Source organism: Hemitrygon akajei, unplaced genomic scaffold (genome assembly GCF_048418815.1).
Source record: "Hemitrygon akajei unplaced genomic scaffold, sHemAka1.3 Scf000078, whole genome shotgun sequence".
Taxonomy (NCBI): Eukaryota; Metazoa; Chordata; class Chondrichthyes; order Myliobatiformes; family Dasyatidae; genus Hemitrygon; species Hemitrygon akajei.
Genome location: NW_027331964.1, coordinates 3,309,384 through 3,323,964, shown reverse-complemented (window position 1 = coordinate 3,323,964; position 14,581 = coordinate 3,309,384). Strand labels below are relative to the sequence as shown.

Genomic DNA, 14,581 nt, shown 5'->3' with positions numbered 1-14,581 from the left:
CGATCCGGGTCCGTTAAAACCGTTGGGAATCAGCCCCTGGCGCGCGGCCGTTAAAGGTAAGGGCGGGAGTTAAAGGGGAGGGCGGGGAGTCGGCCAAATGTCCCCATCCCGCGGGCGGGGATGTTCACACATTCAGATGTTCACAGGATCACTGTCAGTCCGGGTCTGACTCCCTGCAGAGGTCTCAGTTCCTTCTTTCCGGTCTCACTTAACTGATTCGCCCCCAGCCTGAAACAGATGGGCGAATAAAGATGAAATAAACAGATTACACAACAGTGTCAGTAACAGGGGACCGGGGTTAATGTGTCAACAACACTCACAGACAAATATCACCAGAAAACCCGCGGATCCGCGGATATTTCATCACATTGATCATTAACACAAACACTCACCGGATCCACTTCAGACTCGGGTGGGTCAGTATGAGGCGGCGGAGAGTGGGGACAGATCCGTCTGTGAGCGAGTTTGATGCCAGGCTCAGATCCGTCAGTGATGGGTTTGTTTTGAGAGCGGCGGCGAGATCCTCGGCACCAGAATCTGTGAGACCGACATTGATCAGCCTGGAGATGAGAGAGAGTGAGAGTGAAGGACACAGAGAGACAGGAGACGGTACAAATCCCCAGTGTTTATCAGTAACACAATGACTGATCACATTAATGTTCAGTGTCAGACACCCAGTGACTGTAAACACAATCTCCCACAGTCTGGTACTTACCGCAGTTTCTGTATTTTACACTCCGGGTTCCTCAGAGCCGCAGACACCAGTTTCACTCCTGAATCTCCCAGTTTGTTACCACCCAGGTTCAGCTCCGTCAGTGATGGGTTTGTACTGAGAGCGGAGACGAGATCCTCGGCACCAGAATCTGTGAGACCGACACTGAACAGCCTGGAGATGAGAGAGAGTAAGGTTGAAGGACACAGAGAGACAGGAGACGGTACAAATCCCCAGTGTTTATCAGCAACACAATTACTGATCACATTAATGTTCAGTGTCAGACACCCAGTGACTGTAAACACAATCTCCCACAGTCTGGTACTTACCACAGTGTCTGTATTTTACACTCCGGGTTCCTCAGAGCCGCAGACACCAATTTCACTCCTGAATCTCCCAGGTCATTCCCCCCGAGTCTAAACACAAACAGATAGATTGATGAACAAAGTGATTAAAACCGTGGGTCTGAGACAATTTCACTCAATCGGATATTTCAGGAAACATTAAACCCTTTATTAATTCACTGATCGGCGTTCCCATCACTGTCAATGTCCCTCACTGCCCAGATCCAATGAATTCACCGAATGTCAGTAATATCGTCTGTCGGTGTGACCCTGTAAACTCCACATATTCTCTCTCATTCCCTGATGGTTAGAAAAGTGTTCCTGACGTGAGACAGTCGGAAAGGGCAGGGGTGAAGGGGAGAAAGGCAAACAGTGAGGAAGATTTGAGAATCGGGAAATGTCGATGGGAGATGGAGGAATAGACATCACCTAAGGTAAAGGATGGAAAGACTCAGACGGAAGCGGATGTAGAAGAGAGATCCCACAAGAGGAAGGGGGATGGGGGAGAGATATCCCGCAGGAGGAAGAGGAATGGGGAGAGAGATCCCACAGGAGGAAGAGGGATGGGGAAGAGAGATCCCACAGGAGGAAGGTGGATGGTTAGAGAGATCCCACAGGAGGAAGGGGGATGGGGAAGAGAAATCCCACAGGAGGAAAGGGATGGGGATGAGAGATCCCACAGGAGGAAGGGCGATGTGGAAGAGAGACTCCACAGGAGGAAGGGGGATGGAGAAGGGTAACACACAGGTGGAAGGGGGATGGGCAGAGAGATCCCACAGTAGGAAGGGGGATAGGGATGAGAGATCCCACAAGAGGGCGGGGGATGGGGAAGAGAGATCCCACAGGAGGAAGAGGGATGGGGGAGAGAGATCCCACAGGAGGAAGGGGGATGGGGCAGAGAGATCCCACAGGAGGAAGGGGGCTGGGGAAGAGAGATACCACAGGAGGAAAGCGATGGAGAAGAGAGATCCCACAGGAGGAAGGGGGATGTGGAAGAGAGATTCCACAGGAGGATGCGGGATGGGGCAGAGAGATCCCACAGGAGGAAAGAGGATGTTGAAGAGAGATCCCACAGGAGGAATGGGGATGTGAAAGAGAGCTCCAACAGGAGGAAGGAGGGTGGAGAAGAGATATCCCACAGGAGGAAGGGGGATGGGGAAGAGAGATCGCAAAGGCGGATGCGGGAGAGGGGTCCCACAGGAGGAAAGAGATGAAGAAGAGAGATCCCACAGGAGGAAGGGGGAAGGGGGAGAGAGATCCCACAATAGGAAGGGGGATGGGGGAGAGAGATCCCACAAGAGGAAGGTTGATGGGGGATAGAGATCCCACAAGAGGAAGGGGGATGGATGAGAGAGATTCCACAGGAGGAAGGGGGATGGGGAAGAGAGATCCCACGAGGAAGGGTGGATGGTGGAGAGAGATCACACAGGAGGAATGGGGATGGAGGAGAGGGATCCCTCAGGGGGAAAGCGATGGAGAAGAGAGTTCCCACAGGAAGAAGGGATAGGGAATAGAGGTAGAGGGATCCCACCGGAGGAAAGGGATGGGGAAGGGTGAACCAACAGGTGGAAGGGGGATGGGAAGAGAGATTCCACAGGAGGAAGGTGGATGGGGAAGAGTGATCCCACAGGAGGAAGGGGGATGTGGAAGAGAGATCCCACAGTAGGAAGGGGGATGGGGAAGAGAGATACCACAGGAGGAAAGCGATGGAGAAGAGAGATCCCACAGGAAGAAGGGATGGGGAATAGGTCCCTCAGGAGGATGTGGATGGGGAAGGGCGATCCCACAGGAGAAAGGGGGATGGAGAAGAGAGATCCCAAAGGCGGATGCGGGAGAGGGATCCCACAGGAGGAAAGCGATGGAGAAGAGAGATCCCACAGGAGGAAGGGGGATGAAGGAGAGAGATCCCACAGGAGGAAGGAGGATGGGGAAGATAGATCCCACAGGAGGAAGGGGGATGGGGAGGGAGATCCGACAGGAGGAAGGAGGATGGAGAAGAGAGGTCCCACAAGAGGAAGGGGGATGGGGAGAGAGATCCCACAGGAGGAAGGAGGATGGAGAGGAGAGAGATCCCACAGGAGGAAGGGGGACGGGGAAGAGAGATCCCAAAGGGGGATGCGGGAGAGGGATCCCACAGGAGGAAAGCGATGGAGATCCCACAAGACGAAGAGGGATGAGGGAGAGAGATCCCACAGGAGGATGGGGGATGGGGAAGAGAGATCCCACAAGAGGAACGGGGATGGGGGAGAGAGATCCCACAAGAGGAAGGAGGATGGGGAAGAGAGATCCCACAAGAGGAAGGGGGATGGGGGAGAGAGATCCCGCAAGAGGAAGGGTGGATGGTGGATAGAGATCACACAGCAGGAAGGGGGATGGGGGACAGAGATCCCACAGGAGGAAAGCGATGGAGAAGAGAGATCCAACAGGAAGAAGGGATGGGGAATAGAGGTCTCACAGGAGGAAGGGGGATGGGAAGAGTGATCCCACAGGAGGAAGGGGGATGGGGCAGATAGATCCCATAGGAGGAAGGGGGATGGGGGAGAGAGATCCCACAGGTGGAAGGGGGATGTGGAAGAGAGATCACACAGGAGGAAGGGGGATGGGGGAGAGAGATCCCAGAAGAGGAAGGGGGATGGTGTAGAGAGATCCCACAGGAGGAAGGGGGATGGGGGAGAAAGAGCCCAGAGGATGAATGGGGAATGGGAAAGTGAGATCCCACTTGTGGATTGCTACCCGTGCCACGTGCTAGTGAGGCTAGAAATAGGAAGATAATGCAGCTAAATACGTGGCTGAGAAGATGGTGCATGAGGGAGAGGTTCATGTTTCTGGACAATTGGGCTTTCTTCCAGGGGAGGTGGGACCCGTTCGAATTGGACAGTTTGCACCTGAACTGGAGGGGGACTAACATCCTTGCCGGTAGGTTAGCAAGTTCTGCTCCGGGGGTTTTAAACAAGGTTGCAGGGGGAGGGGGCAGAGTGTTAGAGCAGATAGTGATGTGGAGGGGGATAATGGTCATGCGAGGACTGCCTGTATAGACAGATATCAATGGTTTGTACGTGATGGAAATGTTCTCGGGTGCATCAATTTCAATGCAAGGAGTATTGTATGTAAGGCAGATGAGTTTAGGGCGTGGATTGGCACATGATGATTTCGACATTATTGCTATTAGTAAGACTTGGTTTGCAGGAGGGGCAGGACTGGCAGCTTCATGTTCCGAGGTTACGTTGTTTCAGACGTGATAGAGGGGAGGGATGAAAGGGGGAGGAGTGGCATTACTAGTCAGGGGAATCTCACAGCTGTGCGTAGACGGGACAGCCCGGGGGGCTCGTCTACAGAGGCCGTATGGGTGGAGCTGAGGAACGGGAAAGGAGTGACCACACGAATAGGGTATTATTATATACGGTCCAATAGTCAGAGAGAATTGGGGGAGCAAATCTGTAGAGAGTTTGCACACCAATGTAAGAAACAGAAAGTTGATATCGTAGGGGATTTTAACTTCCCACATATTGACCAGGAATCCCACTCTGTGAAAGGGTTAGATGGCGTGGAGTTTGTCAAATGTGTTCAGGAAAGTTTTCTAAATCAATATATTCAGGTACCAACGAGAGAGGGTGCAGTACCTGATCTCCTATTAGAGAATAAGACAGGTCAGGTGACAGAAGTATGTGTAAGCGAACATTTTGTGTCCAGTGACCATAATGTCATTAATTTCAAGATAATTATGGATAAGGATAGGACTGGTCCACCAGTTAAGGTTCTGATTTGGAGAAGGGCCAATTTTGTGGAAATGAGAGAGGATCTGGGAAGAGTGGATTGGGATAAGTTGTTTTCTGGCAATGATGTATTCAGTAAGTGGAGTTACTGAACTGCGCTTACATCCGGAGTTTGCATGTTTCTGCCAGGATTAAAGGCAAAGTTAACAGGGATAGGGAACCTTGTTGTTCAAGGGATATTGGCGATCTGGTTAAGTAGATGTTTAGCAGCTACAGGCAACAAGGAACAAATGAGATACTTGAAGAGTATAGAGAATGTAAGGGAATACTAAAGAAGGAAATCAGGAAGGCAAAAAGAAGACATGAGGTTGTGTTGGCAGATAATGAGAAGGTAAACCCGAAGGGTTTCAACGAGTATATTAAGAGTAAAAGGATAGTAAAGGACAAAATTGGTCCCCTAGAAGATCAGAGTGGTCGTCTATGTGGAGCATCACGAGATGGGGAAGATCTTAAAGTTTTATTGCGTTGTCTACTCAGGAAATTGGCATAGCGGATATGGAATTAAAGGAAACAAACAGTAGTGTCATGGAACGCGGCCAGTGAGTGAGTGGGCCAGTGAAGGAGCGGAAATTTGAGGCTTTGACTCGAGAGATTCTGGCCGTTTTGGCAGTTGGACTGTGCAAATCAAGACAACCAAGATTTGAATAGCTCAGACTCAGCAGAAAGCAGCTGATTGACCAAGCAGTTTGAAAAGCTCATACAAATAAATAGAGGGGTAGCTCAAGCGGAGCGGCCTGTGGAAAGCGGCCAGTGAGAGAGTGGAGATTTGAGGCTTTGACAGGTCTTTACAATGCCTCCTGAGACGGTGATGTGCCTCTCCTGTGAGATGTGGCAGTCTTGGGGGAACTCCCCTCTCCCGCAGAATCACATCTGCCAGAAGTGCTTGCGGCTGGGCGATCTGGAAGACCGTGTGAGGAATCTGGAGCAGCAGCTGGATGAACTTCGACTCATATGGGAGAATGAGGCAGTCATAGACGAGAGCTACAGGGAGGTAGTCACACCTAGGCTGCCGGAAGCAGGTCGTTGGGTAACAGTCCGAGGGGGGAAAGCGAAGGAAAGTAGACAGGTAGTGCAGAGTACCCGTGTAGCCATTCCCCTGAATAATATGTTTACCGTCCTGGATGCTGTTGGTGAGGATGATCGACCAGGTGTGAGCCACGTTGGCAGGGCCTCTGGCACTGAGTCTGACCCTGTGGTGCAGAAGGGTGGAACGGAGAGGAGGAGAGCTGTCGTCATTGGAGACTCTATAGTCAGGGGAGCAGACAGGAGATTTTGTAGACGTGGAAAGGACACCCGCATGGTTTGTTGCCTCCCGGGTGCCAGGGTCCGGGATGTCACTGACCGGGTACATGACATCCTGGTACGAGAGGGAAAGCAACCAGAAGTCGTGATACATATTGGTACCAACGACATAGGCAGGAAGAGGGATGAGGTCCTGAAGGGTGAGTTTCGGTAACTAGGCTGAAGGCTGAAGAACAGGACCTCAAGGGAGGCGTTCTCAGGATTGCTGCCAGTGCTACGTGATAGTGATGGTAGGAATTGGAGGAGATGGCAGTTGAATGCATGGCTGAGGAGTTGGTGCAGGGGGCAGGGTTTTAGATTTTTGGACCATTAGGATCTCTTCTGGGGAAGGTGGGACCTGTACAGATTGGATGGGTTGCACCTGAACTCAAGCGGGAGCAATATCCTTGCTGGTAGGTTTGCTAGCATGGTTCGGGAGGGTTTACACTAATTTGCAAGGGGAATGGGACCCGGAGCGATAGAGCAGTGAAAGAAGTGCATGGAGTAAAGCCAGATCTGACACATAGAGAGACTTTGAGGAAAGAGCAGCAGAATAAAGGGTATAAAGGCAGTAAGGTAGAAGGGCTAAAGTGTGTGTACTTCAATGCAAGAAGCATCAGGAACAAAGGTGATGAACTGAGAGCTTGGATACATACATGGAATTATGATGTAGTGGCCATTACGGAGAATTGGCTGACACCAGGACAGGAATGGATTCACAATATTCCTGGATTTCAGTGCTTTCAAAGGGATAGAGAAGGGGGAAAAGGGGAGGACGGGTGGCATTACTGGTCAGGGATACTATTACAGCTGCAGAAAGGGTGAGTGTGTAGCAGTATCCTCTTTTGAGTCAGTATGGGTGGACGTCAGGAACAGGAACGGAGCAGTTACTCTACTGGGGGTATTCTATAGGCCCCCTGGTTGCGGCAGAGATACCGAGCAGATTGGGAGGCAGATTTTGGAAAGGTGCAAAAATAACAGGGTTGTTATGATGGGTGAATTTAACTTCCCTAATATTGATTGGCACTTGATTAGTTCCAAGGAATTAGATGGGGCAGAGTTTGTTAAGTATGTCCAGGATGGATTCCTGTCACAGTATGTCGACAGGCCGACTAGGGGGAATGCCATGGGGACAGTGATCTCCGCTCCCTGACCTTTAGCATTATCATGGAAAAGGATAGAATCAGAGAGGACAGGAAAAATTTTAATTGGGGAAGGGCAAATTATGAGGCTATAAGACTAGAACTTGCAGGTGTGAATTGGGATGATGTTTTTGCAGGGAAATGTACTATGGACATGTGGTCGATGTTTAATGATCTCTTGCAGGATGTTAGGGATTAATTTGTCCCGCTGAGGAAGATAAAGAATGGTAGGGTGAGGAACCATTGGTGACAAGTGAAGTGGAAAATCTAGTCAGGTGGAAGAAGGCAGCATACATGAGGTTTAGGAAGCAAGGATCAGATGGGTCTATTGAGGAATATAGGGTAGCAAGAAAGGAGCTTAAGAAGGGGCTGAGAAGAGCAGGAAGGGGGCATGAGAAGACCTTGGCGAGTAGGGTAAAGGAAAACCCCAAGGCATTCTTCAATTATGTGAGGAACAATAGGATGACAAGAATGATGGTAGGACCGAACAGAGATAAAAGTGGGAAGATGTGCCTGGACGCTGTGGAAGTGAGCGAGGTCCTCAATGAATACTTCCCTTCGGAATTCACCAATGAGAGGGAACTTGATGACAGTGAGGACAATATGAGTGAGGTTGATGTTCTGGAGCATGTTGATATTAAGGGAGAGAAGGTGTTGGAGTTGTTAGGACGGATAAGTCCCCGGGGCCTGCCGGAATATTCCCCAGGCTGCTCCACGAGGCAAGGGAAGAGATTGCTGAAACCTCTGGCTAGGATCTTTATGTTCTCGTTGTCCCCGGGAATGGTACGGCAGGATTGGAGGGAGGCGAATGTTGTCCCCTTGTTCAAAAAAGGAAGTAGGGATAGTCCAGGTAATTATAGATCAATGAACCTTACATCTGTGGTGGGAAAGCTGTCGGAAAAGATTCTTAGATAGGATCTATGGGCATTTAGAGTATCATGGACTGATCAAGGACAGTCAGCATGGCTTTGTGAAGGGCAGATCGTGCCTAACAAGCCTGATAGAGCTCTCTGAGGAGATGACCAGGCATATAGATGAGGGTAGTGCAGTGGATGTGATCTACAAAGATTTTAGTAAGGCATTTGACAAGGCTCCACACGGTAGGCTTATTTAAAAACTCAGAAGGTATTGGATCCAGGGAAGTTTGGACAGTTGGATTAATAATTGGCTTGCCTGTAGAAGGCAGATGGTCATGGTGGAGGTAGAACATTCAGATTGGAGGGTTGTGACTTGAGGTGTCCCGTAAGGGTCTGTTCTGGGACCTCTTCTTTTTGTGATTTTTATTAACGACCTGGACGTGGGGGTAGAAGAGTGGGTTGGCAAGTTTGCAGACTACACAAAGGTTGTGGTGTTGTAGATTGTGTAGAGGATTGTCGAAGATTGCAGAGAGACATTGATAGGATGCAGAAGTGGGCTGAGAAGTGGCAGATGGAGTTCAACCCGGAGAAGTGTGAGGTGGTACACTTCGGAAGGAGAAACACCAAGGCAGAGTACAAAGTAAATGGCAATTTAGTTGGTAGAGTGGAGGAGCAGAGGGATCAGGGGATACATGCCCACAGATCCCTGAAAGTTGCCTCAAATGTAGATAGGGTAGTTAAGAAAGTTTATGGGGTGTTAGCTTTCATAAGTTAAGGGATAGAGTTTAAGAGAGGCGATGTAATGATGCATCTCTATAAAACTCTAGTTAGGCCACACTTGGAGTCCTGCGTCCAGTTCTGGTCACCTCACTATAGGAAGGATATGGAAGCATTGGAAAGGGTACAGAGGAGATTTACCAGGATTCTGCCTGGTTTAGAGAGTATGGATTATGATCAGAGATGAAGGGAGCTAGGGCTTTACTCTTTGGAAAGAAGGAGGATGAGAGGAGACATGATAGAGGTGTACAAGGTATTAAAAGGAATAGACAGAGTGGACAGCCAGCGCCTCTTCCCCAGGGCACTACTGCTCAGTACAAGAGGACATGGCTTTAAGATAAGGGGAGGAAAGTTCAAGGGGGATATTAGAGGAAGGCTTTTCACTCAGAGAGTGGTTAGTGCGTGGAATGCACTGCCTGAGTCAGTGGTGGAGGCAGATACACTAGTGAAGTTTAAGAGACTACTAGACAGGCATCTGGAGGAATTTAAGGTGGGGGGTTATATGGCAGGCATGGTTTGAGGGTCGGCATAACATTGTGGGCCGAAGGGACTGTAATGTGCTGTACTATTCTATGTTTTATGGAACATATAGAGATTAAAGAGGAGGAGGTGCTTACTGCCTTACAGCAAATAAAGGTAAATAAATCCCCCAGGCCTGACATGATATTTTCTCGGACCTTGAGAGAGACTAGTGTAGAAATTGCAGGGGTCCTGGCAGAAATATTTAAAATGTATTTCGCCGCAATTGCGGTGCGGGAGGATTGGAGGGTATCTCATGTTGTTCCGTTGTTTGAAAAAGGCTCCAAACGTAAACTAGGTAATTACAGGCCAGTGAGCCTGACATCGGTATTAGGTAAATTATTGGAAGGTGTTCTGAGAGATCGGATATACAAGGATTTGGACAACCAAGGGCTGATTAAAGATAGTCAGCATGGCTTTGTTCATGGCAGATCGTGTTTAATGAATCCTGTAGTGTTTTTCGAGGAGGTTACCAAGAATTCACATGAAGGAAAGGCTGTGGATGTTGTCTACATGAACTTTAGTAAGGCTTTTGACAAGGTCCCACATGGGAGGTTAGTTCAGAAGTTTCAGACAGTAGGTATCCATGGAGAGGTTGTAGATTGGATTCGAAATTGCCTGTGTGTGAGAAGACAGAGAGTGATAGTGGATCATTGCTTCTCAGACTGGAGGCCTGTGACTAGTGGTGAGTCTCAGGGATCTGTGCTGGGACCATTGTTGTTTGTTGTCTATATCAATGATCTAGATGATAGTGTGATAAATTGGATCAGCAAGTTTGCTGATGACACTAAGATTGGAGGCGTTGTGGACAGCGAGGAAGGCTTTCAAAGCTTGCAGAGAGATCTGGACCAACTGGCAAAATGGGCCAGAAAATGGCAGAAGGAATTTAATGCAGACAAGTGTGAGGTGTTCCATTTTGTAAGGACAAATCAAGGTAGGACATACACAGTAAATGGTAGGGCACTGAGGAGTGCGCAGGAAGAAAGGGATCTGGGAGTTCAGATACATAATTCCCTAAAAGTGGCGTCACAGGTAGACAGGGTTGTAAAGAAGGTTTTTGGCATCCTGGCATTCATAAATCAAAGTTGAGTATCGGAGTTGGAATGTTATGGTGAGGTTGTATAAGACATTGGTGAGGCCAAATTTGGAATATTGTGTGCAGTTCTGGTCACTGAACTATAGGACGGATATCAGTAAGACTGAAAGAGTGCAGAAAAGATCTGCGAGGATTTTGCCGGCTCTTCAGGAGTTGAGTTACAAGGAAAGATTGAACAGGTTAAGACTTTATTCCTTGGAGCGCAGAAGAATGAGGGGTGATTTGATAGAAGTTTACACAATTACGAGGGTATAGACAGGGTATATGCAAATGGGCTCTTTCCACACGGATTAGGAGAGATAAATTACAAAAGGACTTTGCTTCAAGGTGAAAGCGGAAAGGTTTAGGGGGAACGTCCTCACTCAGAGAGTTGTGAGAGTGTGGAACGAGCACCATCTGATGTGAAAAATGCGGACACAAGTTTAAGAATATATCTGATAGATGCATGGATGGGAGAGGTCTGGAGGGTTATGGACTGGGTGCAGGTCAATGGGACTAGCGGATTAAAGTTTTGGGAAAGAGCAGAAGGGCCGAATGGCTTGTTTTCTATGCTGTAGTGTTCTATGATTTTACGATTCTATGAAGGAATATGGGGAGGTCAGTTCTCACAGGAAGAAGGGGGATGGGTGAGAGAGATCCCTCAGGAGGAAGGGGGATGGGGTAGAGAGATCCGACTGGAGGAAGGGGAATGGGGAGGAGAGATCCAACAGGAGGAAGGGGGATGGGGTAGAGAGATCCGACTGGAGGAAGGGGAATGGGGAGGAGAGATCCAACAGGAGGGAGAGGAATGGGGAAATGAGATCCCACAAGCGGAAGGCGGATGTGGAAGTGAGATCCCACAGAACGAAGAGGGATGGGGTAGACAGATCCGAAAGGAGGTAGGGGGATGGGGAAGATAGATCCCACAGGATGAAAGGGGAATGGGAAGGGATACCACTGGAGGGAAGGGATACCACTGGAGGGAAGGGAATGGGGAAGAGAGAACCTACAGGAGGAAGGGGAATGGGGAAGAGAGATCCCACAGGAGGAAGGGGGATGGGGAAGAGAGATCCAACAGGAGGAAGGGGGATGGGGTAGAGAGATCCGAGTGGAGAAAGGGGAATGAGGAGGAGAGGTCCAGCAGGAGGGAGAGGGATGGGGAAGTGAGATCCCACAAGCGGAAGGCGGATGTGGAAGTGAGATCCCACAGGAGGAAGGGGGATGGGGTAGAGAGATCCGAAAGGAGTTAGGGGGATGGGGAAGATAGATCCCACAGGATGAAAGGGGAATGGGAAGGGATACCACTGGAGGGAAGGGAATTGGGAAGAGAGAACCTACAGGAGGGAGGGGGATGGGGAAGAGAGATCCGACAGGAGGAAGGGGAATGGGGAGGAGATATCCAACAGGAGGGAGGGGGATGGGGAAGTGAGATCCCTCAGGATGAAGGGGTTTTGCGAAGAGAGATCCCATGGGCAGATGGGGGATGGGGAAAAGAGATCTGACAGGAGGAAGGGGGATTGGGATGGGAAGGGATACCACTGGAGGGATACACACAATCTCACAATGGTATTTCTTTCCTTCTCACTGGGACAGTCTGCTGACGGTCTCTTGTCCCTCACCGGGAAGGGGGTGTGAATCTCTGACCCACCTACTGCAGTCAGTGTCGGTCTGGGTGTCAGTAACTGTGAGAAGGAACATTGTCAATGGACGTGTCACAGGCAGCGAGAAACACGGCCATTCCTGTGATTTACTACCATTAAACCAATGGTCGTTGTTCACTGATTTGATGAAGTTTTCAACATCCCTTCACAAGGAACCACAGAACCCTCCCGTCCTTGGGGAATTACTGACCGATCCCCTGGGCATTTGTCACAATTCTTCACAATCTGATTTATCACAGTTTAACCGAAATCCCTTTACATTGAAATGACACAATAGAACAGTTTCACAGCTACGAGTGAGAGATAAATCAAGTTACCTCAACTCCTGGCACTTGTGCAGCCCGGGTCCCAGCCGCTGGATTCCTTCACACTGAATGTGGCAGTTCTCCAGGTCGAGGTGTTTTATTGTATCACAGAGTCTGATGGCATGAGACAGGACCGTGCAGTCAATCGGGGTCAGTGTCATTCCACTGAATGAAAGTGTTTCCACAGATCCCAGTGCGGCCTGAGCCAGTCCACGATTCTGAGACTCAAACAGGTAGTGCAATGTGTTCAGGAGCCTCCTTTTACCAGCTTCACTCTCCGTGTTTCCACTCTGACGTTTAACCTCCTCCTTCACCCAGTCAATCACCCGGCAGGTTGTTTCATGATGAAATGGACCCAGAAACTCCTCCAGGCCCCGAGCTGTCATTGGGGAGGAGAGACCAGCAACAAAACGGAGAAATACCTCAAATCGCCCATCTGACGTGTTGTTGGCATCAGTGAGGAATTTCAGGATATCCCCGGGATGTGGATTCAGGAATTGTGCGACTGCAGCTACAAACTCTTGGATGGTGAGGTGTGGGAATGTGTACACCACGCTCTGGGCAGAATCCTCTCTTTCCAAAAGCTCCATCAGGAACCCGGACAGGAACTGGGAAGGCTGCAGACTGTAGTTAACCAAATCTCCATCTGTAAACACAATCTTCTTCTCCAACACTCCTCTGAAGGCCATCTGACCAACCCTGAGTAACACATCACGGGGTCTCTCAATCTTACGGCCGTGGTTTTTCAGGATGTTATAAATATAGTAGGAGTATAGTTGGGTGATGGTCTTGGGAACTTGCTGTGGGTCCCTGACTCTTTGTGTGAAGAAGGGGCCCAGTGCCAGGACGAGGATCCAGCAGTAGGAGGGGTTGTAGCTCATGGTGTACAGGATCTCGTTCTCCTTCACGTGTTTGAAAACAGCTTCGGCCTTCGTCTGATCTTCAAAATGTCTGATGAAATATTCCTTCCGTTCCTCATCAACAAATCCCAGGATTTCAGCCCAGACACTGATATCCGCCTTTTCCAATAAATGTAACGCAGTGGGGCGGGTGGTCACCAGCACTGAACACCCTGGGAGCAGCTTGCCCTGGATTAAACTGTACACAATGTCAGACACTTCACACCACCACTCGGGATCTGGGCACTGGTGCTTGGGATCTGTATCTCTCCGACTGTCCGCAAAATCGATTTTGTGTTTGAATTCATCTAAACCATCGAATATAAACAGTAATCCCTCTGCGTTCTTCCAGACATCTCTCAGTAAATTCCCAAAGTAAGGATACTGATCCAGAATCAGTTCCCTCAGGTTTATTCTACAATTAATGGTGTTTAAATCTCGGAATTTGAAACTGAAGACAAACTGGAATTGTTGGTATATTTTCCCCATGGCCCAGTCATAAACAATCTTTTGTACCATCGTTGTTTTCCCGATCCCCGGGACTCCGGCCACTGCTGCTGAACTCCCAGATTTGGATTTACTCCGGGAAAAGCTGCTCTGGAATAACTGATCAGAACGGATTTTTTCAAGCTGTCTGCGGAGTTGTTTCTCTCTATAATCCTCATGGTCTCTGCCTCTTGCCAGCAGCTCATGTTCCACCAGTGTCCGATCTCGAACAGTAGAAATGACCGTGAGCTCAGCGTATCGATCAGCCAGCTGAAAAACCTTCACCTTCTCCGTCATCAGGATCGTGTTCACTCTCAGTTTTTCAGTTTGTGCCCGCAGAGTCTCCTTGTGTTTCTGTTGAGCATCTTCCATGGGAACAGAGAACATATTCAAAACGTTAAATGGCTCATCTGACAAAGAACTTTATAACGGTATTTCAGCATTCAGTGTTTGAGATTACATGACTAAATTCAATGCTTCCATGGATATCAGGACAGAAAGTAAAATTCTGTTCGCAGACATGGAATTGACAGCAATGGATGTCCCTGAAAATGTCCAATCCTCATGTTCTGGTTCTAGTTATTTGTGAAGGTGAACATTCCCCTGATTGCACTTTCTGAGGAAGCTTAAACAAGCATCACTCCCCACTAACATCTTAACTACATTCTACAGAGGCGTGGTTGAGAGTCTGCTGACCTTTTGCATCACAACCTGGTACTCCAGCCGCAGTGCTGCCGACAAAAAAGCCTT

At 49.1% G+C, this 14,581-nt stretch overlaps 2 protein-coding genes across 2 annotated transcripts in view; both read right to left on the bottom strand.

Moving 5' to 3' along the window:
• Positions 1-14,581, bottom strand: part of LOC140722508 (NACHT, LRR and PYD domains-containing protein 3-like) — an 863,879-nt gene that overhangs the window by 547,124 nt on the left and 302,174 nt on the right. The gene's annotated exons all lie outside the window — the stretch shown is intronic.
• On the bottom strand, positions 141-13,036 carry LOC140722502 (protein NLRC3-like). The gene is made up of 3 exons (XM_073037224.1): positions 12,459-13,036; positions 1,042-1,128; positions 141-228 (listed from the first exon to the last, which is right to left on the bottom strand). The coding sequence occupies exons 1-3, from the start codon at positions 13,034-13,036 to the stop codon at positions 141-143; spliced, it is 753 nt and encodes a 250-aa protein (XP_072893325.1).

Coding starts and splice junctions, on each gene's coding strand:
- LOC140722502 (XM_073037224.1), bottom strand. CDS start 13,036: ATGGAGCTTTTGGAAAGAGAGGATTCTGCCCAGAGCGTGGTGTACACA. Junction 1,129..12,458: donor CACAAGTGCCAGGAGTTGAG/GTAACTTGATTT, acceptor GTTTGTGTTTAG/ACTCGGGGGGAATGACCTGG. Junction 229..1,041: donor TGTAAAATACAGACACTGTG/GTAAGTACCAGA, acceptor CATCTGTTTCAG/GCTGGGGGCGAATCAGTTAA.